We start from the raw sequence: 14067 nt of genomic DNA on the forward strand, positions 1-14067 counted from the left end.
CAAAACACAAATCAATACACGGCTGCCATTTCCAAATAAAACCAACACCAGCAGTGGATCAAATTCAGCTGCTCGAGAACCGCATGGATCTAAATTAAAAATTGAAGCTATAATTTGATTAAAGGATGATAACCTTATGGTTATAAGGAGAGATGCATGGTCGACGTGCCAAAGCAATTTGGAAGCACAACATTAGAATTAAGGGGAGGCATCGTCCTCCTGTATTCTACAGCATGCATTCATGTCCTTTTAGGGGCTTCAAAGGTTTGAAACCGACCACCATTCATTTACCTTTTCGACGCTTCTGCATGCCAATGCAATTAGGGCAGTACCATTTACCTTTGGGTTGTTCTTTCAGACCAACACAGTCAAAATGGAACCACTCTATCTTGCACTGCCAAAGAAAAGAAATAATCAAAGAAGAGCAGTAAATTAAACTAACTCCAGGCAAAAACTAGATATACAAGGAAAGAGCAAAGATGAGCAGTATTTACATTGGCATTGTCGCAGGCAACCATCTTCCCAAAGCTAACTTGGTTGCAGATGCAGTAAGTAGGTTCATTTGGATCCACAGGCAATTCCAGTTCGACACCTGGTGGTTCTGCTGCTAACCGTGATCTGTTGCCAAGAATGAAATGTCAACCAAGTGGCCAAGTCGCAATGGTTTATACAGGTTATATAGAAATGACATACTTTTTACGGCCCCCTCTGCCACTTTCAGTAGCCCTTCCAGACCTTGTGTTAGGATCAGTGTTGGACACACCCGCAGCATTATCAGCACCAGCTGCAAGTTCCCGCTCTAACAAAATGGAACACTAATATGCTAGAACATTCACTAGTCTTGATATCCAGAACTTATCACACTCCAGGTATTTTACCTTGCCGCAGTTCTTCAAGCTTTCTCATATATTGATCAAGTTGTTGGATATGTGCATCCACCTACAGTGGAAACTGACATCAGCAAACAGCATGATGCTCAATACTCTAATCGAGGTCTCAGTACAGAGACTGAATGCTACGAATCACTAATGATTACCTAAACATCAACATATGGTAGAAATGAAAAATATGTTGCAACCAGTGCAACAACACTCCACAAAAGCCTATGTAAAACATGCATCAATGGAGTCTTACAGAGATTTATTGAGCAAAATAGTACTTAAGGTCAATTCATGGTGATCATGGTACAGAGACCAAATGTTAGCTCACATACTACAGTTTAGGGCAACATAAATTAACATAGTATAATCCTTAAGATGGATTGTTAACCAAAATTCAAAATGCAGGACGATATTTAATACTACAATAAGCTTACTGCCATAAAGGTATCAAGGTGGTCAGAAGTAATAAGTTGGTTTGTATTACCATACTGAGTGGTTGTTGACAAAATCAAATCAAGGTCTTCAGTGTAAAGAAAAATTACATGCAGTAGAACCAGATAGTGAATAGGTAATGTACCATGTCATATGCTTGAATGGCCAAGGTCACCTTTTCATCAGCAATCCTAATGCAATGCTTCTGTTCATCAAGTGCCTCATCAGAGAATCTAATGAGTGATGCATCAGGTGTAATGCTACCAGATTCTATCCCCCGCTTGATATCCTCTATTTCTTGCTCACAGCGCTGCTCATTTTGCTGCCGAACTCCTGCATGTAAAGTTACACCTATAATAAATAATGATCAATTACTCAACAGGAAATTCCTACAATTTGAAAGAAATCACTCTTTTGGGCAAAGAAGATTTAAAGACAGCAGAAAGGTAATCTTATCCAGTGGACAAAAGAGGGTGGGAAAAATTTCTAGCAAACTTTTCAGATGCCAGCTTGTTGCAAATATTTTAATTAGTACATTTGGAGAATTTGTATAAAATTCATCTAAATACTGGACAACCTCTACTCCCCTCTTAGAAACCAAGGGCTCTTCGATCAATAACCCAAATTTGTACTCTCTCCAGACTCGACATACCCATGATGACAAAGGTCAAACTTATGTAACAACTGGTTAGATCCTCCAAATACTGACTTTGATACTTCTACTTCCCATTCAGAAACCAATGCCTTTTCAATCAATAATCCTGAAATTCTACTGTCCAAACTCAACATACCCACAATGAAAAGTTTCAGTAAGTTATCACATAAGATGATCTGCCACCTAACATATGATAGTCAACAAGTATTGTGTTGGTTCATAAAAGAAGTACAGCATCTATGTTGCAGCAGCATAAGAGATTTAGTTTGACCACAGATGAGGAGATTTGATGTGATTATTAAAACAAGCACTGTAGGATTGGAAAGCATGCAGGTGATGTCTTTATATATGCATAGATCCTTATATTTTCCATTAAATCATTAACTGACTAAATGAGAGTTTCATCAACACACCCCAGCATCCCTCAGAATAATTGCATTTTGAAAAGAAAAGCACCTCAACATGCAAACAAGTACATTAAAAATTTGACATCAATATATAACTGCTGCATATCAAGCTAATCACCATGTTGACAAATTATGGATAAATTTTATTTTAACCACAAGAAAGAACAAAACTCATAAAATTTGAAACATACTGGACACTAGGATTTAAAAGAAATAGTGGATAATTGATGCCCTGATCAACACCAAACAGTTTTAAACACTTCATACTATCAAGTATTCTTCAAAAGATAAATTAATTATAAAATTTCCCTGGTGTAATTTGGTGCAAAACCGAAAAACATGGACCTATGCAGTGTTGAGAGAACTCTTTTACCCCTAAGTGTTAGGTCCATGAGTTATAGACCATAAGATGATCCTTAATTATATTGTAGGTTTGAAAGTTCACTGGCGAGCTAAAACTCTTCTAAGACACATCCATGCTGACGTTACAATGTTTTTTTTTTTCCACTTTTTTGAGGTATTTTGTAAATGCATCTTCTAATAGTGTCTAATACTATAATCTTAGATTAAAAAAATCCATACATAATCCAACCAAATATATTCTGATTATATATGAGTCACTGCATCTCCAATTTTGTTCTTGCCGACACTGACACTCCCAAACATATCCGATGTCTGATTCTCATGTCTGCATTTATGCAACAAAATCAAAAAATCTCACTAGCAAAGAAACTTCATTGTCAGCAAGGGACTAAAGACTAAACTTCATTGTCCTTTGAATAATGGAATGCTTGTCCCTCTAGCTAACCAACAAGATAAAAGAATTTACTTGACAAAAAGAAACTCAATGATTTGTGGTAACTGGTAACAATGCACAAATCCATTGTGTCCTCACTATTTTGATTGGTATGTCCAGGAAGCTTCCAAGGCTAATTTACTCCAAAGTTGCCCAACATAAGTGATAGGAACCCATTTCATTAAAGTAGCAGTTTACCACCTTAATAATCAAAATAAAGCAATCCTCGTGGAAAAAGAAATAGAGCTAGATGGCCAAGGAAACAAACATGAGTAAAGTGGGTTAAATAACTTCGGCATCCTATATATGCCATTTTTGTGTCACAATTTTACTAAGCTCATGCATATGAAACCAATACACTGCAGATAAAAAAATACTATGAAATTTACAAAATTGGATAAAGAAACATAACCCTTGATAAAGCACAAAAAGGCAAAGTGTACCTAATAGACTTTTATCTAGATCCCGCATCAGAGAATAATTGCGCTGCAGCATGGCTGGCACAGACTCAATACCTGTATGGAAAAAAGAAATACTAAACTACAATACACCATAGCAAAAAGAAAGAGAAAAACACACATCTGTGAGGAGAGAGAAAAAAGGATAACAAATATGTAATACAAGAAGGAAGGAACCATGTGATCAACCATAACACAAAGCATCTGGATAATTTCTACTGAAAATAAAAAATAAAAAACTCTAATATCCAATAAACTAAATTTGAATGGGCTCAGATACTCAACTATTTCTAATTCATATTATGATATGCTATCATGGTCATACATCAAAAAATGCATTTGAGGGGTACAGCACAAGGTGTTAGAGGCATGACTCCAAGGAACTACAAGTCACATAAGTTACTCTGATGATATGCTATCATGGTCATACATCTAAAAATACATTTGAGGGGTACAGCACAAGGTGTTAGGCATGACTCCAAGGAACTACAAGTCACATAAGTTACTCTGATAACATAACTCATCAAGTTTATCTTCCAACGGGTCAACTGGTCTCAAAAAAAGAGAAATGTAAGCCCCAGAACATTAGCTGAAGCATTAAAAAGAACCAAAGGAGAAATTTTAATTTCTATAAAGAAGTCACATAGAAGCTTCTTCAGTGACATCACTCCTTTGCCTTATTTTCCTATAGATCAGTGATTCACATAAAATCATTGTTGCAAATGAAACTCTGAGGTGTTTTTTCCATATTTCAATTACAATGTGCTATCCATTTTCACACCAATCATAATAGATCATTCAAAATTTTAATGCTCCAAGTACAGTAACATCAACTCAATTTAGAAGAGTTTGGAAGCACATCCTATACCATAAAAATCAAGATGCAATTCACTTCTATCTAGACTCTACTTATATGAAAAGTAGAACTTGCTTTCATGTAGCTGGTCTTGTGGATCATGGAACCAAGAACAGCTAGAATTTAAGGTGCTTTTGGAAGAAAAACAAGACCGGAATTGAGGTCTTTATCCTTTTTATTCCCCTAGAAAATTAGTAATTAGTAAGGAAGAAGGAAGGTGTGTTGAACTGTTTAGTTGACCAGTTAACTGGAATAATATTCGTGTCATGGAACATCTCGATTCCAATTCGATTGCCTACTTTATTTATCTCAGATCTTTTACAACTAGCAATAAGGATGACATACTCCTACTTAATCCTGTCGCCACTCTTTGTGATCCTGCTCAAATTAATGAAAGGATACTTTTCCCAGTTCTCCATATAGCTATTCTAGAACACCATAAAATACTTCTTCCATCCAAAAATACCTAGAACCAAACTAGGATTCCTAATGCAGTACTAAACCCATGAGTCCATGACTAAAGCTTTACATCCATAAAGTTCCTATATTTTTTTTTTTTTGTTTCTTAAATTCTAACTTAACACATTGCAATTTTGGGTGACATATTGCCATCACTTATTTTGATAATATTACAGTTAGATCACATGGAAGAACAAACTATGTTCTCACCAAGTGCCAGGATGAGGCCAAAACCTTGCAAAATTTTCCAATGCAAAGTTGATTGTGCAAGTTTATGTTACATCATTTTTCAAGTATTATTTATAAGATTGGAGATGCCAACGATGAACCGGACACACACCTTGTGAAGATGGGAACAATAGCACAAATAGATACCAACTAACTAATTGCCACCTCGCAAATTTTTATTTCTTTTTCACTTTAATCGATTTCTTGCTTGAATGACGACAACTGACTCAAAGACTAATTTACCCAAAGCAGAGAAATCACCCCCAGAGCGGACGCTCTCGAACAACCCTAAATAGCAAAATCTCGAAAGTTCGGTGCCCTAGAAACTAATGCAATTTCCAAACAAGAAAGATCCCTTTACCTCAGTCATCACAGAACAAGAATAAAAGGGGAAAACAAAAAGGGAAGAGAAAGAATGAATCGGAATATTAGGGTTTGTGCTTACTAGCTTGGAAATCCTCGACGAAGCCCATCTTGGAGACTGATTCGAGAACCCTTGGCTGCCACTTCTTCGAATTTCGTGCGCGATCTATGTTCGCAGCAAATCCCGGCGGATTCCGATCGAATCGAGAACGTTTAGATCGATCGATCCGTCCCCCTTTCCCCCAAAGAAACCGCCTTCCTTTCGCTCTCGTACGAATAGAATGACGTCATGTCTATATAGCTCCAGCTGCAAAAGGTCACGACACGTACGTGTAGTTATTACGCGCACTAAGTACGCGCATTTCTTAGTTCTCCCAGTTTTTTAAGTCATGGCACGGAGGACGTGTGGGTCATGGGTTTGCGTACGCACAGTAGATTACCCCCGGTGAACTACGTTTGCTTAATGGTACTTTTCACTACCAAACTGTTTGTCACCAACAATTATACCTGCCTTCGGGCTGGTGATGGTTCGGGTCTGTCTCATGGGACCCATTGATATACCGAATGATGAGGCAGACACGTAAGTTGAGTGGAAAAGTATCCGTAATAATGCCCCGAAAAAACACATTAATGCCTAAATATATTTAATGCATATTATTAATCATTAATATTAATAATACATATTATATATTTTTTAAAAAATAAAAAATAAAATTGTAATACATTAAATGACACACGGCGCTGACACGTCAGCTTAAGCTTGAGGTTTATAATTTATATAACAGTGCACTAATCAATTCAGATATCTCGATAATTTAACTAATATAATTATAATCTATTTTTAGATATCATTTTAATTTTTTTATAATTGGACCAACCAATACACTCGTTGATCTTTTGGCTAATTACTTATTATAAATTTGATTAAATATGTAATTCTATTCAAATTTAATAAACTTGATTTGTGTCATAATGATTTCTGAAAGATAATTAATTAATTAATTATCACATGCCTAAATAAGTCATCATTGCCAAAGAATTAAATTATATTTGGTTCTAAAATTATTCCTAAAGGTCACATGTGACAAAAGTATAATTACAGGCATTAACTCTAAATATATATATATATACATATATAGATAAATTATTTTCCATCACAAGCATAATTTTTTATGAAGCAATAATAGTGAAATACATATGCATATATACATAAATTGGTAGTGAAATAATAAATTATTTATTTATTATTCGAAAACAATTAAATTTTTACTAAGACAATGGAAGTAATTTAGATAGTCTCATCACAATCCAAACCAGCTTGACATGCTTTCAAACCTTCCATTCAAACTTCTGCATCATATCATGCAATATAATCGTGTGAGTAGTGATCAGTTTCCACTATGCAAGCATCAAGAGATTGAGATATATTAGGGACTGATGCTCGTGGTGTGAAGCACAAGCCACCATTTCCTTCCTCGGGTGTCTGTTTACATACACAATCAAAGAGAGAAGAATCTGATTCATCACATCACTAGTGTTTGCTGTGTGTTCTTCATTCCAATACAAGAAGTCATGCATAGAATCTTCAGTCCGAAATAAGTTTCATCGAGTTGTTCTTTCCAAGGAAAGCACATGAAGATGAAGACATCACAACTACAGCTCTCGAGTGGTGGAGTTGCACGAAGAAGAAGAACAGCAAAGGACACAGGGAGGGGGGAGAAGGGGAGCTGATAAGCACAAAAGCCAAGCATCAGACTTGCCTACTGCCATGGGAGTCTCGTCATCTTTTCTTCCCTAGCTTCCATCTCCCTTCATGCTGCTGCTTATAGCAGCTGGATTTTCTCTTCCTCATGCTATCCGATGGTGGAATCTGATCATGTTGAGAAACTAGCTGTGCCATCGAAGTTGGGAGAACTGGAAATGTCTGTGCCGCTCGAGGAAGGAGAAAGCAGAGATGGTTTGTTTCCTCTATGTCTGTCAGAGGTGATGCATGTCTCCACCTCTTATTATAAGAAGAAGAAGAAGAAGAAGTGAAGAAACAAGTGGACAAAGACAAGTTCAGTGAGGCTTACACCTCATTACTCCCATTAGATTATTTCCAACTTGTGGGTATGACTCTAATAAGATATCTTAAGCAAAGGACCAAGTGGTGGTGAAGAATCCCAAGAAAAAACATGGAGTTTGGATCTTCAAACTCTTCTGCTATGTAAATGATAATACTGCCGAAACATCTTTCTTTTTTTTTCTTAGGGGGGAAAAATTCGACACAACATTTACTTGTACTGAATGCTGCTGTATTATTCACCCTATTTGGTACAGTATGTTGACCTGAAATTATCCTTCAGATTTAGTTCATTTATGAAAAGCTTTGCTGAATTGGTGATGCTGGATTTGATTGTGTTACTTTTGGATGCATGATTCAAGCTTGACTTATTTTGGTCTATCTCGGATGAACAAATATATTTTCTAATTATCGCTCGATCAATAGGAGTTTATTATATTAAAACCATACTAATTCATCAATCGCTTCCAATGTTTCATGAGCTAACAACAGTTTCTTTTTTCTTTTTTTTTTACTTGAGAAAAATAATTTACAAAAATCTACGAACAAAGTCCGAACATAAAAAAAATAAGCAACCCGAAATACAACGAGGAGGATTAATGTACGTAATCTTATTTTTATAATTCTAACACGAAGAAAAGACGATAAAAAAGAAATAAAAAGAAAAGACACCCCTATCAAGTTGCCTAAGCTAGTAGGATGTGGTGGTCCTAAAATGACTTTAATTGCTGGTTAGGAAATTTCTAGGAAAGATGATACCATTTGACAACTTAGCAAACTTTAATTATGTGATTATCTTAAATCTAGGTTTTGGAGGCTGGTCCCCATTTTATTATTCCATGTAATCGAGCTTATCGCATCTTTTGATACTAACTATAATTGCCACCAATGCCCCATTTTCATTTTCTGGGAGAGGAAAATATTTTGATCTCTATGATGAATTTTCTCCCATTTTTTAGCCTCATGTCAAACAATTCCAACTGCTCTAATCAACATCAAGCATGCAAATATTTTGGGCATGAAAGAAAGATTTGGTAGTGGTTGGAAACAATCTTTTTTCCTTCTTCCACTAGCACATGTGGAAGTAAGACTTGATGTAAAATATTGAAGAATCTTGAAGTGCTGCTATCTTAGAGGTCAAGGTAGGGTTGGGTCAATATCAAAGACTTCCTCGGGTAAAGAGAGAGGTTTTCTTGTTGAAGAAGTGAAAGAGACTCCATCGGTGATGGTGGTTGATTGCATTTACTTTTTTTGATTAGTTTAAGAGCATGGAAGGATTAAGGGGTGGAAAAAGAGACTTGAACAGTAGAGCCATGGGATCCTCTTAGGTCATGTGTCATTAGCTTTGTGATTAGATTATTTCTCAGCTAGTTAGGGTTGAGAGACTTGCAAACATCCACATGGCCCCTTTATCATGGCATCTAAACTAAAGATTATAGAACCAATTAGCTTTCACAAGTAATTAATAGGAGTAGTAGGCCACCTTTTGCACTCCACACGCCGTAGATAAACCCTTGATGTGATTGATCATGAGATTTGGAAATAATAATATTTTAATACATAAGTTTTGTTGATAATTACGAGGCTTAATTATTTGAATTGTGTCAGTATGACAATCATATCTTTGAGCTTAAATATATATATATATATATATATATATATATATATATATAGAGAGAGAGAGAGAGAGAGAGAGAGAAAAAGAGAGTAGAAATGATATGATTGATATCTTAGTCGGACCAAACATATTATATGTCCTCCTTAAAACTAGGAACTTGATCACATGCACATATATCATATTATCATCTTTATTTTTCTCTTAAGAATTAGATGCATTCTCTCACCATTTCACCATAAAACAAAACATATTATTACAAAAGATATCATAGATATTCTAGTGGATAGTGCATTGTTGCACAATTGATGGATATATGTAAATCTTCTTATATGTTGTTTAATATAATAAAAAAAATCTTTCTAATTTTTTAAAAAATATAATAAATAATTTTTATGTTAAGAATACTCTAATAAAATATCCGGCCAATAATTTACTATATGAAATGATGAGTGTATAAGCATGCTTCTATAAGATTTATGAAGACTTACCGCGCATTAAAAAATATATATGTTGAATTGTAGTGAATATATATTAGGTGTGTAATGCAACACAAAAAAAAAAAAGCTCACAAATGTGTTTGTTTTTCCTCATCTTACCAAGCAAGCACTTGAGGACAAAAGTCAATGGAAAGGACTTTGAGAGAGTCATTGCCTTTGCAGATTATATTTTGTGTGAAAAACACCTGCTAATAATTGTGCAAAGGCACTGATCAGTAGAAAACATAATAAGAGTTGACTTCTAATTCTAATTGCTCTAATCTGTAAATGAGGTTGGCAATGTTTTCTTCTAATCATCTAACCTACCAAGTGTCAAATAATATTAATGTTAATAGACTGTATAACACATAGTTAATAGAAGCATAGCCCATACTGTGCATAAGTTATATACTATGCCAAGCTTGGGATCATCATCATGCATTAATCCAATTAAGAGGAGCAAATCCACAAAAATAAGTAACTGTAGCAGAGTATCAATTTCTTGTTACATGTTCTAAATTTTAAATCCATCTATCAAATGTGACATTACAGTTTAGATTGGGCATCCAATGGGACATTATTAAGACAAAACAAAAATTGAATTCATCATGCTACCAATAGAGTTCAAAGGTTTCTTGAGCTTCAAGTCCTGCTCATGTTTTCCATTAGCACAGCTTGGGATGTGCTGCTCTTGTTTGTCCCATCCAGCCATATGACTGTCGTAGATATCACTATCTTAAGCTAAATGTAGATATCAATAAAAAATCATGCCTTGGTTTGGGAAGGAAACTGATGCCAATGCTATCAAAAATCTTGTAGAATGTGATCATCCAGTTTAATTTTTCCCTTGATTCATAACCCCTGTTTCTAACACTTCTTTCTTTCCAGCTTGTTGCACATAACTTGATTCTGAAGGTCTCAGAAGAATGGAATCTGAATTAAGCACTAGACATCATCATCATCATCTTTATTCAGCATGGAAAATTGATATGGTAACAGTATACTATATACTGATCATAACTTGATTCTCCTTGTTCAGCACATCTGTTGTCTATGAGCACTTGACATTTATCTGCTTTGACTTCGTCTCTTTGCTTGATACAGTTTTTCTTGTATAGACTCAAACATACAGGAAATCTATCACTTCTTTCTTGTATAGACTCAAGCATGGCCTTCCTTGGTGCATGGAAGATGTGTGCATAGTTTAGCTGGAAGCATTTAGAATTTGGGATTGGCACTCAATTCCTAAACTTAAAGAGTCACCCAACCTTTCAGCTGCTTTGATCACAAAGACCCACACGTAGTTGTTCAGTTAAAATCTTAGAAGAAGCTGTGTAATTTGGATGAAAAATCTACTGTCTGCTGCCTGCTCTCGGTCATCTATAGATCTTGATACAAGGACATGTCTCTTCTTTATACAGTAATAAAGAAGTGTTATCCTATTTGCTGCAGTCCTTTCAGATTGTATCTGAAACAATGCTTACAAAGTTAGAAGCTACCCTGTCGTCATGCTCCCCATGTTACAGAGATTGGGCTTCTCACCTTGTACTTCTTTCGGCCACTGTGCACCCACATCAGTTGCCCCCCTGCAACACTGCCCTCCTCCTGCACTCCCTTCTTCGATTCGAACACGACTGTGTAGCTCTTGATCTCGTTGATTCCTCCAAATGCTAAGATCTTTGGTGTCACTGTCACTGTTACTCCTGGTGGTGCAGTCACCTGCACCGTGTAGATGGAATCAGGAAGACCGACGTTGGTAAGCTTCCTTTGGATCGTCGTCGATGTTCTTCCCTGCGTGAAGCTCACCGATATGGAAGGATAGTTGAGGTTGAATTGCTTCTGTCCCTTCAGCTGCTTGCCGCAGCTGATGTTCCTGTGAGTGATGGTGAAGATCTCGGCCTGGTTGTAGCCGAGAGAACAGAGGTGGGCGATGTAGTCCTCCGGCTGGACGTCGTACACCAGCCCCGGGTCGACGGCTCTCGCCGGATTGACGTGGCCGGCGCCCACGGAGAAGACCCCCGCTGGTTCTTTCCCGTCCATTATGGGCTTCCCGAGGTGGTCCACGACGTCGGCGGTGGTCATCATGGCCGACCGGATCGCAGCCGGGCTCCAGGATGGGTGGGCCGACCGGACCAGGGCGGCGATGCCGCTGGCGTGAGGGCATGCCATGGAGGTCCCTGACAGCACCGTGAAGTTGGACTTCCGCCGGTCTTCCTGAAGCCCGGATGGGCCGACGTTGCTCGGCCAGGCCGCGATGATGTTCACCCCGGGGGCGATCAAGTCCGGCTTGAGGACGGACGGGTTCGTCAGGCTTGGCCCTCGCGACGAGAACAGAGCGACCGCCGGCGCCCTCGATCGCCGGATCCTCGTCCCTCCGTAGACGAGTTTAGCCACCGGGCGAAAGGTGGAGTTCATGTAGCTCTTCAGAATCGTGGACTGCGCGTAGCCTATCAAGGTGGCCGGCAGGACGTGGACATCGACGGAGTCCTCCTGCTGGTTTATCTCGGAGTTGGCCAGCACCATGGCGGCACCGCCGGCTTCTTTCACGGCTTCGCCCTTCTCTGCCCTCCCATTGACTCCTCGGTCGCAGACCACCATCTTCCCGCTGATTCGTGCCTTGGAAAGGGATCCCTTGAGGCAGAACTCGGCGCCCTTCTGTCCACCGGCCTCGTAGATGAGCTCAAGCTCCTTCCCGCCATTTTTCGAAAAGTGGTTTCCCGGGAACATGGACTCGCCGTAGAGGATGCGGCCGTTGCCCAGACGGACGAAGGCCGGGAACCGCCGGTCCAGCGTGCTCGCGCCGACCGTCGTGATCCAGGGAGCCTCGTTGGCGACGGAGCTCGGCACCGGCCCGTTGTTACCGGCCGCGCAGACCACGACGACGCCCCTCTCGGTCGCCCGGAAACTTCCGATGGCGATGCTGTCCTCGAAGAGTGGGATCGGGAAGCCGCCGAGGGAGAGGGAGAGGACGTCGACGCCGTCCCTGATGGCGTCGTCCATCCCCGCGAGGATGTCGGAGCTGTAGCACCCGTTGAACCAGCAGACCTTGTAGGCGGCGATGTGGGCGCCCGGGGCCATCCCCCGAGCCTCGCCTGCGCCGAGGCCAAGCACGCTTGCTCCCGGCACTGCAGCGCCGGCCGCCGTGGACGACGTGTGGGTGCCATGCCCATGCGCGTCCCGCGGCGACACGTACTCCAGTAGCGACACCGACGACGACTTCTCCGGGTAGTTGATCCTGTGTCCTTTGGCGTAGAACCGGGCACCGATCAACTTCCGGTTGCAGTTCGAGGAATTGAAGTGCTCCCCCTCCTGGCAGACGCCTCTCCACCGGGTTGGCACCGGCGGCATCCTGTCGTCGCGGAAGCTGGGACTCTCCGGCCACACTCCGGTATCGAGCACTCCGATGATGGTCCCCTGCCCGAATCTGGACCGCGACCAGGCACCACCGGGCGCGAAGTTCAACCCCAAGAAAGTGTAAGAGTACGTCGTGTGCAGCTCAAGCCGGCTGTCGGGACGAACCGCGATGACGCCGGGCAATGCTCGCAGCGCGGCCACCTCATCTTCAGTAAGCCGTGCCGCGAAGCCTTCGAGCGCAGAGTGGTACGAGTACAGGAGCCGAGAAGAAGCATCCCCTCCTCCTTCCAAGAACGTTGCTCTATCCAGGAAGGACAGGTGCCAATGGAGCTTATTCTGCAGACCGGTAGCCGAAGCACTAGCGGGGATGGAATGCGGGTGGAGTTGGACAATGTAGGTATGGAAGCCGTGGGCATCGAGGGGAACCGAGCACCAAAGGAACAAGAACAGGAAGGAGGCAATGACGGCCATGGGCGGGGATTGGTGTTGCTGCCACACTTCATGCTGCCGAGCCAGCAGCGTAATATAGGGGGATTTGAAGGAGCTGCAAAGAGGGGAGGCATTTCAAAGGAGGAGGTAAAACTCGTGATCGAGGGAGGGCTCTCCTCGTCTCACGGGTAAGGACACAGGAGAGGAGAGGAGATCTCTGCGCGCGCCACAGTGTTGGAGCTGAGATGTCTCACGGGATCTATTGGTCGGAGTTATTGCGGCTACTCCGGACAAAGAGAAGTGGAGGGGAGGGGACGGGAGTGGAGCAGTCTTTACTTGCAGCGGACGGCTTCGGGTTCAAAAGATGGCATCAGAATCTCTCTGTTGCATTGTCTCTCTTCTTCCCTGCAGTCTGCTGTGGGTGGGAGAGAGAGAGCAGAGGGAGAGTGTGCATTGAATGAGGCGATCCGTCTTTAATGCGCCTATCCCTTCAATGATGTTTGTTCACAAGGTTTTCTGGCTCGGGAGCGATGGAGTTACCTGAGAAGGATCACTTCAGCTCCCTCCGCATTCAATCAATTTGAGGATCTTGT

General features: G+C 40.5%; 2 protein-coding genes across 3 annotated transcripts; both read right to left on the bottom strand.

Annotated features, from left to right (window-relative positions):
- Window positions 1-90: 90 nt before the first annotated feature.
- On the bottom strand, window positions 91-5813 carry LOC135636776 (PHD finger protein ING1-like). Of its 2 annotated transcripts, none has more exons than XM_065148805.1 (7): window positions 5618-5813; window positions 3615-3686; window positions 1459-1646; window positions 879-939; window positions 694-799; window positions 495-618; window positions 91-394 (listed from the first exon to the last, which is right to left on the bottom strand). In XM_065148805.1, the coding sequence occupies exons 1-7, from the start codon at window positions 5643-5645 to the stop codon at window positions 284-286; spliced, it is 690 nt and encodes a 229-aa protein (XP_065004877.1). In that variant the 5' UTR covers window positions 5646-5813; the 3' UTR covers window positions 91-283. The 2 variants fall into 2 exon arrangements, with proteins under 2 accessions (XP_065004877.1, XP_065004878.1); XM_065148806.1 differs by having other exon boundaries at window positions 1459-1664; window positions 5618-5810.
- Window positions 5814-10237: 4424 nt separating this feature from the next.
- Window positions 10238-13724, bottom strand: LOC135635409 (subtilisin-like protease SBT1.2). The gene has a single exon (XM_065146449.1). The coding sequence runs from the start codon at window positions 13514-13516 to the stop codon at window positions 11198-11200; it is 2319 nt and encodes a 772-aa protein (XP_065002521.1). The 5' UTR covers window positions 13517-13724; the 3' UTR covers window positions 10238-11197.
- Window positions 13725-14067: the final 343 nt, after the last annotated feature.

This window comes from Musa acuminata, chromosome BXJ3-4 (genome assembly GCF_036884655.1).
Source record: "Musa acuminata AAA Group cultivar baxijiao chromosome BXJ3-4, Cavendish_Baxijiao_AAA, whole genome shotgun sequence".
Taxonomy (NCBI): Eukaryota; Viridiplantae; Streptophyta; class Magnoliopsida; order Zingiberales; family Musaceae; genus Musa; species Musa acuminata.

Excerpts from the sequence above, each read along its gene's own strand:
- LOC135636776 (XM_065148806.1), bottom strand. The coding sequence starts at position 5,645 with ATGGGCTTCGTCGAGGATTTCCAAGCTA. Across the intron at positions 3,687-5,617 it reads CGTCGAGGATTTCCAAGCTA|GTATTGAGTCTGTGCCAGCC; the intron begins GTAAGCACAAAC and ends TTTTCCATACAG. Across the intron at positions 940-1,458 it reads CCATTCAAGCATATGACATG|GTGGATGCACATATCCAACA; the intron begins GTACATTACCTA and ends TTTCCACTGTAG.
- LOC135635409 (XM_065146449.1), bottom strand. The coding sequence starts at position 13,516 with ATGGCCGTCATTGCCTCCTTCCTGTTCTTGTTCCTTTGGTGCTCGGTT.